General features: G+C 40.4%; 1 protein-coding gene across 1 annotated transcript; it reads right to left on the reverse strand.

The window, feature by feature from the left end:
• Positions 1–2,212: 2,212 nt before the first annotated feature.
• Positions 2,213–3,166, reverse strand: LOC136747128 (odorant receptor 131-2-like). The gene has a single exon (XM_066700084.1). The coding sequence runs from the start codon at positions 3,164–3,166 to the stop codon at positions 2,213–2,215; it is 954 nt and encodes a 317-aa protein (XP_066556181.1).
• Between the last annotated feature and the right edge of the window lie 8,412 nt (positions 3,167–11,578).

Consider the following 11,578-nt stretch of genomic DNA (forward strand, 5'->3'; position numbering starts at 1 on the left):
TGTCTACCTCCCACCAATTCATACCTAACTGGCTCCACCTGGAACAGAATTCCTGCTAGTCCTTGACTAAATCCCCTTTCTTCAACCTATTTACTTTCACCAACTCAGCAGCTGTACTGAATTGACTTCAATTAAGGCAAACTACAGACAAGATTAAGGCAAAATTAAAACAAAATGAGGAATGCTAAGACAGGTCTGAAACTAGGAAAACAACAAGATGGCTGCCTCTCACCTGTACTGTCTTGGGTCTGGCTGTGGCAATTTGTATTTACTTCTGTTCCAATTGGAAATACAGAAACTATGTTTTTGACCCATGTATGGCACACACACATTTTATATATATAAACTAGCAGGGGGGAGGGGGCCCCAAGGCATTTGTGCCCAGGGGCTCAGAATTTGTCAATCCAGCCCTGTGTGCTGACCTGTCCTCAAGGAGAGAGACAGGAATGAAACTGAGTTCCACCCGTTATTGTTTTGTTTTTAAATTTTCCCAAATAGTTAAGCTTTAACTTAAACATGATTCACTATCATACTTGAAAATAATATATAATAAAGTTTTCCTGTAGATGGTTGGCATTAACTCAACATTACACATGCAGGGTATGTAGTATTTCCATTGCAGAGGAATGCAATGGGGTACCAACATATTACTGTGGAATAACTGTGAAATTTGCATAAATACACAAGACACTATCCTTATTAGTCACAGAATAAAAGTATGTGAAATGTATGTATTTTCATAGGTGGGTATCAGGTATAGTACTAGAATGCTAATTGTAATTAATCAAATTGCTTCATGTTTCTTTAATTACCATTTTATATTGTAAAAGGGGTTACTCTTATATCCTAAGATTAATTATGCACAAATTATGGCCAAATTGTAGTAGGCTACTCCCTACAGCCTCCCAATATCCCAACTTCATCCCAAAATTTACTGCCCTCTTGTGGTGCAAGGTGGTACATTATTACTGTCTTCCTATTTGCAAACGTTGCTTAACTTAAGATAAAATGTGACTCTACAATACAAAAAGTATGCAAGTGGTAGTGCTGTGAGCTTTAAACTTCAGTGCTTTGGGTATAATTATAATCTCTGATTGCCAGTTCCTTCAAAGCTTTTATATAATTGCCAGCAGTCTATTTGGGACGAATCTTAAGCTGCACCCTGGGAGATGGAAATATAATTAACTGTAAAATCTAGTAATTCCCCTGACTTTTTTTTCTCCTTTTGGCTTAGGAAAATATATCTCCACATTAAATTATATAAGCTCCTCAGATAAATAACTAATCTTTTGAAAATAAGTAAATATTGGTTCCTTTGAAAATACTCCTACTGCAAGACCGCTTTGAATATGTGTTTTATGATTACATGGCATCAGAATGGTTAATTTGTATTTTAGATATTTTGCAGAAAAACTGCAGTTCAGCTTTTTTCGATCCCAGTCTGGATGATTAAGTATGATCATCTGTGTAAGGGATTTGAGAGAAAAACTACAACTAAAATAAAAGTGCACCTCCTACATTAATGCTGAGTCAGTGATTATTTTATTGTTAAAATGAAAAAAGACCCATTCCATTATAATTTAATTCATGTATTTATAGCCCAGGATTAAACAGTGTTGCATTTGAATATTACTGATATACACAATTCCTGAGTGGGAATGCTGTATTACTCTTCTGAAGCTGGCTGGTAGTTTGCACAGTATTGCTGTATGAATTTCAAACAGGGAGAATCACATTTTATGGCACCTTTATGATAGAAAAACCAAAGGCCAGAGGAATTTCATGCTGTGACAACATGCTCTTGGTATTTATTGTTATATATATATATATATATATAAGGAGGTCAGTTCCAATTAAGGTCACACAGACATAAAATCAGTAACACAAATAACAAATGAAGAAGAATTACAATAATAAGGTAACTCCTATTCTATATGTATGCATTTTCTGCATCTTCCTAAGTAAGACCAGACTGAATGAGAACAATATTACCTAGAAGGTAAAATGAAACTTTTGTAATATTACAGATGTGCTCATCAAAAGCCAGGTGAGGATACACATTTTTGCATAGGTTCTCTAGACTAGTGCAGTGGGTCTCAAGACCATCTACAAGTGGTTTAAGATTTTAATTTTATTTTAACTGATGGGTCCAGCCAATCAGCATCACCTCAGTCTTGTCAGGATTCAGCATTAAAAAGTTTGGCAGTCATTATCATTTGATGAACTTGTTCCCAGATGCATTAGGATTAATTTTGGTGGAGCAGCACTGTATGGACCCCTTCATGTGAACTCTCAGGTTCTCGTCTCGCAGGCCGTAGATCAGGGGGCTGAGGAAACGGGGCAGGAGAATGAAACAGAAGTAGTTGAAGAAGGAGATGTGTTCCCTGAGCCACCCCACCTGAACCACTATGAGGCCCTCTGTGACAGGATAAGTGTAAGACATCATGCAGAGCAGCAGCTGGACGCCGTGCAGAATGACAGTGTGCAGGGCTTTGTTCGCAGGGGCCTTGTCAGACCGCATCCTCTTGGCCTTGAGCAGTATCCTGACATAGGTGGACAGGATCACGGTGGCGACCAGAGCAAGAAACAAGGCATTCACTGTGACTTTGAAGAGCGTTTGAATGTGGGAGGAGTTGAGGAGCTTTGTCACGCAGGTGACCGGGGTGGAGTACACATCAATGGAGTAAGAGCCCACTAAAGCAAAATCGATGGTGGGAATAATACAGCTCGTCAGCCACAGCGCCAGGATGACGACCCAGGTCCTGTCCACTCGGCAGATCTCCTGGTGCCTCAGGGGGTAACAGATGGCGATGTAGCGCTCCAGAGACATGGTGGCCAGGATGAAGGGTGTGTTCTGGTAGGTGGCGCTGGAAATGAACAACAGCGGCCCACAGAAGACGATGGCCATGCGCACGCCGGTCATGGTAAACAGGAAGAGGAGCACCGTGAACAGCAGCTGGAGAGTGTCGTTGATCAGCATGTAGGTGAACAGGATGTAACGGGAATTGTCCCAGAACTGCCGGCGAGAGGCCATTGTGTACAGCATCAGGATGATGAAGCACAGGAAGATGCCGAAAAGCGGAGTGACCACGCAGATCCTCAGCACCACCGACACACTGCTGGCAGTAGAGGTAGTATTTGCTGGGAGGGTTGTTGAGTTATTCATTGTTTAAGTGGCACAGCCAATGGAGCTGTACCCACTGTAGGCTGCTTATGGTTTCAGTGACCTGCAAGACCTAGAAAATAAGGGATCAGTCATTACCTAATTGAATGCATCAGGATTTGTAGTTTTGGAAGATTTGTCAGCAACTTTGCTGAAGTTTATTGTGTTCAAATGTCCATTTTCTAAAGCTCTTTAAACTGGGTGTGTAGAACCACTTCCATCAACACTCCCACATCCCCATAACATGTATTATCATCTGCATGCGTTTCAGTAAGATACTTGAAAAGAAATATTCACATTTCAGAATTATATTTAGCAAAATTTTAATATATTTTAATTCTTAAGTTAATGTAACAAAATAAAGGCATAGTAGCTGTGTGTATTATCATTTGAATGTGTACTTTTTAACAAGGAATAATATTTCCATTATACAGTCCTTTCAAACTTCAGGTTGATAAAAATAACTATATACATACATGTTGCAGTACATAATTGACAATAACTCTTGCTCTTGCTTCCTGTTTTAACTTAAATCTTGTTTTACTGAAAACTTAAATGTTTGATATATGATTTTTGTTCAGTTAAAAGCTTTTTTTCCTAAAACTATAATTATAGTCCACTATATTATAAAGTCATGTGAAGTAATAATTTTCTTGTTGAAAATATTATTTTCAGCATTTCAATTTCCCACTATTATTCTTTAGCATAAGACCAATGCAACTGACTCCAAAAAAATACCAAAAAGCAGTGATTACCATTGTAGCAGAGGAACGTACCTTCATGTGCAGTCAGACGAATGATGGTGATCTGGTCTTTTTCAACTTTTATATGATAGTTCCCAAAAAGAGCACCAGGAAGTGAGTCCTATTAGGAAAATGGTTTAATGCTTTAAATGTGGTCGTTTGATTTCCTCAAGGATTAATTTCTTGCTATAGTCATAATGCATCATTTTCTTAATTAGTACTAATGGAAAAAACAACAACTTGGAGATATGGTAGTTACGGTAGGTGAAGGATGGCCGTACTGTTGAATTGTGGGTGAAATACTGTACACCCCTCAGAGCATATTATACGTCTGGGAAAGCCACAGTGCTTCACGATTGTGTTAGTTAACTAATTAAGTAAAAATTGATAAATTAGGGGAAATGAGGTTGGCTGCAATTAAAACCAGAAGGACCTACTACTACTTCACTTTATCTACCAGTGCAAGCATTTGAATGTCTCTTCAATTTTTTATTTATGAACAGAGTTATGAATGTAGTTTTTGTTATACTCAGTGCTGTATATATTTATTTATATATCAAAAATCACTTGTAGGGGACACATTCAGCCACAAAAATACACCAAAAGAGGACTGTTCTTTAAAATCGAAGCCAATGAAAGGTGAACTGATATGTAATTTGAAAAAGCACTAGCTCCTCCCCAGCCTTTCTATTGTGAAAGATATTCAGCTACTTAATTGTTCCATGGACTAGGTTTGTGAGATCTGATATCCATGGAATTTTTAAAGCTGAGAACAGCATTAATGTATTTAGTTTCATAACTCGGTGTCTTTCTCAATGTTTCACAATGGAGCATGACCAGCTGGCATGTTGAAAGTTGGTTTCTGTGTCTGTCCAGGGCCCTGTTTCAGATTTGTCCTGTCACTTAATTGCAGGTATGAATACAGCATATATATGATCGTAGGAGACAGCTTTTGTGAATAATAATAATAATAATAATAAAAATGCGTAAAGGAAATAGAAGTGAATCATCTTAGACAAAATGTTCAGTGTTTTTAAAGTGTAAGTTAGACTTCCTCAAGAGGTCTATACTGCTAGTGTCACATGCGGTGTGTGACGGGCAATTTAATCACTGATTAGTTAATTATTGTATTTTTCTTTCACTTTTATATTGTTGTGTGCACTTCAAATTGATTACGTTTATTTTCATTTATGAAGTATGTTCTTTACTTCCTATTTTTGGTGTATTATTTTCTGTGTTTAATTGGGTTATTGGGTTTTTAATTGTTTTATTGTTTGTCCGGCCCAGTACACGCCACCAGATACATTCTCACTTGAACCTACCTGCATAATCTCTCCCAATCACCTTCCCCTGCACCCGTGTTCTCTGCTTTGGACATATAAACTGAGAGGGATCGTTCAGTGGGAGACACACATTTTTAGAAATGCATATCAACTTAGAGTCCTGTTTAGCGGAGTTAACAAACGAAAAAGTGAAGAAGTCACAACTGAAATGATCTGCTCTTTATGGGTTAGCTCAGTGTGTTAAGATCTTATCTGATCATTCTGCCGAGGTAGAAACTAAATGTAAACTTGTTAACGATGAGAAATGTGCCCTGATTTTACAAAATGCAGAGTTGAAACTTCAGATGCAGACAGTGAGTAATAATGCTGTGATCGCAGCTGCTGCCTGTTTCGATGAAGAGCAGCGCAGATCTGACAATGAGAGTCTGAGAAAAGAGAATCGCACTTTACAGCAAAAGTTCAATGATTGCCAGGCAGCTCTCAGACACACTGCGACCAAAGTTTCCCAAAGTAATCACACCGCATGTAAACAGCTAGTAATGTGCTTAAAAACCAAACTAGGCATGAAAACTGCTATCATTGCAGCTGTCGGAGGTCCGTGTCCTGAACTGGACTCTGATGATGATGAATATTGGGAAGAGCTAGAGAGAGAGGCGTGGGACTGTGAATTCAATCCTGAATCCGCTCCCGTCTGTGCGCTTCGCACTCGGGCTGCAGTGAAGCGCATGTTAAGGACGAGCGACACAGAGCCGAGTCCAATACATGACAGTACGAGAAGACGAAGTCATTCAGAAAACACAGACAGCTCTGAAGATCCTCAAGTCAGTAATGAGCCTCAGACAACTAAGCCTCTGACTGCTCTGGAACTGAGAGCATTCAAAGATGATTTGGGTCCAATTACTCTAGAGACAGATTTAGAGGAATTAATAATTCAACTTTTATTCAGTTACACCCACAACTGAACGACCTGCATTGGAAAACAATAGTTTTAGCTGCATGTTCTCCGACTTTAAGATCCCTGTTAAGTGTTGATGAAGTGGGGAGAGCGACTTCGTGGACTGAGGTCTTAGAGTTAATAAGCGAAGCTTGTGGCTGGAATGCAGCAGATTGGGGAAGTAAATTTTATTCTGCAACACAGAGAAAAGGCGAACATGTAAGGGCATATGCTCTGAGAAAACGAGCTCTCTATTTGTTTCTGGATACAATTGAGGATGATATATATGATGAACAGTTTAAGAAGTCCTTTTTACATGAATTACACCCTGATTTGAAAGCAATCCTGGGCATCTCAGCTGATGCAACCGAGGATTGGGAGAATTTGTTTCCTACAATTTGCAGATCACAGGAATTAGTGAAACAAGGAGCTTGGAAATGTGTTAAAATTGATAATAAGGGGAACACTGAAAAAGAATCCCGTGAAAAATTATTCCAGGTCGAGGGGCCTCATGTTTTCTTAAACACTGAGCCTGACTATGGGCGTTGTCCCCCTTATAATCCACACTGGGAAAAGAAACACAACTCTGGTTACAATCGTAAGTGACCGCGCTGGAGATCAGACTCACACTGACCCCAAGTTAAACAGACAGGCCAGGACACCCCGAGGGGGCGGAGTCTAACGTGACTCCTCCCATCTACGATGAGTCAAAGGCAGCACCGGCTCCTCCTCAGTACTCAGCTCCTCCCCTGTATCAGCAGAATGAGCTACAGCTCCAGTGCGCAGTTGTTGCACTTCCTGACGCAGATCTCATAGGGAAAGCAGCCCATGCACAGCAAGCATAGGGGTGCGTGGCCTCCCTGAAGGTAGAAACGAAGCTCTACCGGGACAGATGGAATAGGCCAATCATAAAAGCAGCTGTTGACGGAGGCCCACAGCAATGCATGCTCTTAGACACTGGTGCTTCTGTATCTGTCCTACATGCTCAATCTCCACACACACACACACACACACACATTATCTACAGGTATTACAGCTAAAGTATCTGGGTTTAAGGGAGACATGACTACTGCTATGAAGGGTATAAAATGTAATTTGAAAATAGGTGATTGTCAAACAACTTGGTCTCCTATATTAATGCCTTTACCTGAGGGTCAGTCAATTATTGGTTTGGATGTCTTGAGAAGAGAAGGTGTAATACTTGATTACGCTAATAATCAGATTTGGTTTAACAGAGGCAGAAATGTTGTGTACACTGTTAGTGATTCACATGCAGTATGCACTATTAAGTCACCAGGTGAATTACCACTTCCATTCAATGAAAATTATGCAGTGAGGCAAATAATAGCAAAATACTCTGATGTGTTTGCCAGGCATAAGCATGATTGTGGTAATGTGGGTCATGAGGAAGACATCAATGGTCCTCCTCATAAATTTCAAAAACAATATGGGATCCCCAATGAAATTCACGAATCTGTTGCAACTGTTATTAGTTGTCTGTTACAGCAAAGAGTCATAAGACATTGTACTTCTACAACAAACTCTCCTATTTGGCTTGTGCGGAAGCCAGACGGATCCTGGAGATTGACTGTGGACTACAGGCGACTCAACGCTGTGACACCTACCTGTGCACCGATTGGAAGAGACACTGCCACTCTACTGTCCCGTGTCCCAACTGACAGTAAAGTCTTCACAGTACTGGACATTTCCAATGGTTTCTGGAGCATTCCACTTGCTCAAAATTGCCAATACAAATTTGCTTTCACTTTTGACAATCAGCAATACACATGAACTCGCTTATTGCAAGGTTTGCATAATTCTCCAACCATTTTTCACAAGCAGATGGCTGAGGCTATAAAAGGTTTTTCCAGACCTGAGTGCCTTGTCCAATACGTCGATGATCTACTGATTGCTACAACTACAGAAGAAGAAAATCTTCAGCTCCTTGATGAACTCTTAAATCTCCTTTTATAAGCAGGTTTGAAAATCAACCCAAAGACAGTGCAATTGTTTTGAGACTCTGTTTCATATCTAGGTGTTACTCTCACTCCAGAGGGGAAATCACCTGACAATGCCAAGGTTCAGCTAATCACAAAGTTGCCTTTGCCTGTCACTAAAACTGCATTGCGTTCTTTCCTAGGTTTGATGTGATACCAAAGAGACTTTATTCCAGAGTTTGCTACTTTTGTAAAGCCACTATACAAACTTTTGCGAAAAGAGGTGCCTGAAGATTTCTACAGTACTGAAACTTGGACAGAGAATCACACTAAAGCTGTTGAACAGTTAAAACAAGCATTGGTGCAAGCTACTGTGCTGCTAACTCCAAACCCTAAACTACCTTTTCACCTAGAGGTGGGCTCCTCCAAAGAAGCACTGACTGCCGTGCTTTGTCAAGAACGCCACAGTGTGCTGAAACCAGTAGCCTTCGCTTCCCGGTGTCTTCAGGGTGTTGAGAGACAGTATGATACGTGCACTAGACACTTGTTATTGACTTTTTGGGCAGTGAAACATTTCACTTACATTACAGGACTGAACAAAGTGGTGCTGCACACACCGCATACTCCACTGAACTTGTTATTGAAGCCCACAGATACTTTAGTTTCATCACAGAGACTTTCACATTGGACTTTGTTAATGTTGCAACGTGACTTAGACCTTGATAGTAAATGAACCACATTGATTCCACAAATGTTGCATATGCAGGGTAAACCACATGAGTGTCCATTGCCTGACACTGATATTTTGCCTAATCCTTTTGTTTTTGAGCCGCGTTCACAGGTTCCGAATGTGTATATTGATGGATCAACATACATTTGTAAGAACTCTGGTAGATCGCTAGCAGGTTTTGCAGTATTGTTCCCTGAGTACACTGTTAAATTTTCTTGTCCAGGACAATCGTCACAATATTCTGAATTGGCAGCTTTGTTTGAAACCCTTAGGATAACTGATGATTCTGCAGATATTTATACAGATAGTGCTTATGTTGTTACTGCATGTACCTTGCTACCTCTCTATGCCAAAAACAATTTCCGATCATCAGATGATTGTCCCTTGAAACATACTACCTTACTACAACATATCTGGTCTTCTATTCAGTCGAGACCAGGCGAAATTGCTGTTTTGAAAGTTAAGGCCCATGTGAGAAAGGATCATAGAGGTGAACATCATATCAGAAATGATGAAGCTGATCGGTGTGCTAAATTTGCTGCTAGACACTGTGGTCCGTGGCATTTGCCAGATCCATTGCCTACCAATGAAAATGTCTCTGCCTTGGCTAACTCACAGTCTCTTTTTGAGATTCAAAAATTAGATTCAGACATCCAGACTAATATTCACTGCCATTTGCAGGAGAAACCGCTTCCACAACCTACGTTTTGGTCTCACAAAACTACTCTAGTGGGTGCGGGTGATTCTGAAAAGGTCCTCATGGTAAACATTCCACAATCTGAATACCCTGTAGTCTGTGTTCCCTCACAGTTAGCTCCAGATATTTTTGACCTATTTCACAACTCACCAGTAGGAGGTAATTTTTCTGTAGAAAAGACACTAGAGAAGATTACACAGTACTACTGGTGGCCGACGATGAAAGCTGACATGACCACTGCATGTAATCACTGTCTTGTCTGCTTACAGGTGAATCCTGCACCTTTCACACACAAATCCAATCTCAGACTATCAACTCCGCCGGAAGGTCCCATGACTCATATTCAAATTGATTTCATTGGTCCTTTAGCCAAAACATCACAGGGTTACCAGTATATTTTGGTTATCCTTGACAAATTCACAAAGTGGATTGAGGCTTTTCCTTGCAGGTGTGCCACTGCTGCCACTGTAGCGAAAACTCTCATACAAAATGTGTTCACTAGGTGGGGACTACCGAAGGTGACTGATAGTGATCGAGGAACACATTTCACAAGCAGTGTAGTGAAAGTTATGTGTCAAGCATTAGGCATCACTCAGAAATTACACATTCCATTCCACCCTCAATCGTCAGGAGTAGTCGAGCGTGGAAACCGCACTCTAAAAACACTTTTGAAAAAAATGTGTCAAGACAATCCAAAAAGGTGGACTGAGGCTTTACATCTGTGCCTAATGGCAATGCGGTCAACAACACACTCCACTACCAGAATTACACCACATCAAGCGATGACTGGACGTCTTATGCCTGTCCCAGGACATTGTTTGCTTCCTTTGGAAGAACAACCTGTTCTTTTGCAAGCTGCTAATGTAACTTGGTTACAAAATTGCCTAGTGTCTGTAGATCAAATGCAACGCTTTGTAGCTAAACAATTAGGCCACAAACAGAGACAAATTAAGAAATATTTTGACACCAAAGTTCATGAAGAAGAACTGCAGATTGGTGACAGATGTACGGTTTGAAATTACAAACACAAACGCCATACCTTAGAAGCCGATTGGTATGGACCATTCCTCATTCTGGACAAATTAAGTCCAGCAGTGTACAAAGTCAAAATTCAGGAAAAAGGCAAAGATACTCTTAAATAGTTTCACATCAATCAGATAAAAACTGTTAAGTAATCACTGCTACCCTTGATCTTTCAGGTGTTCCTGAGAGAAAATGGAGACCATGATGCTGTTCCTCGTTGGTTTCCTGGGGGTTGTCATTGATGCTGCAATAGTTTACAAACAACCATGAGACTCCATAACCATTATGGGAATTGCTAGCCTAAAATTTGTTCTGAATGTTGATAATCTGACTTAGATGTAGAAACTGCTATAATAGTATCCATTTATGTTATCCTCATTTAAACTCTATAATATGTGTTACTGGATCTGTAGTTAGTAGACACTTGGTTTGTGATGTATATGATGTACAAACTTGTCGATCGCTGCCACTTGAATTTCCATAACTGTTGAAAACTGTTAGTGTTACCAATTGAAACCCCACATATACACTCACCTAAAGGATTATTAGGAACACCATACTAATACTGTGTTTGACCCCCTTTCGCCTTCAGAACTGCCTTAATTCTACGTGGCATTGATTCAACAAGGTGCTGAAAGCATTCTTTAGAAATGTTGGCCCATATTGATAGGATAGCATCTTGCAGTTGATGGAGATTTGTGGGATGCACATCCAGGGCACGAAGCTCCCGTTCCACCACATCCCAAAGATGCTCTATTGGGTTGAGATCTGGTGACTGTGGGGGCCAGTTTAGTACAGTGAACTCATTGTCATGTTCAAGAAACCAATTTGAAATGATCCGACCTTTGTGACATGGTGCATTATCCTGCTGGAAGTAGCCATCAGAGGATGGGTACATGGTGGTCATAAAGGGATGGACATGGTCAGAAACAATGCTCAGGTAGGCCGTGGCATTTAAACGATGCCCAATTGGCACTAAGGGGCCTAAAGTGTGCCAAGAAAACATCCCCCACACCATTACACCACCACCACCAGCCTGCACAGTGGTAACAAGGCATGATGGATCCA

Source organism: Amia ocellicauda, chromosome 3 (genome assembly GCF_036373705.1).
Source record: "Amia ocellicauda isolate fAmiCal2 chromosome 3, fAmiCal2.hap1, whole genome shotgun sequence".
Classification (NCBI taxonomy): domain Eukaryota; kingdom Metazoa; phylum Chordata; class Actinopteri; order Amiiformes; family Amiidae; genus Amia; species Amia ocellicauda.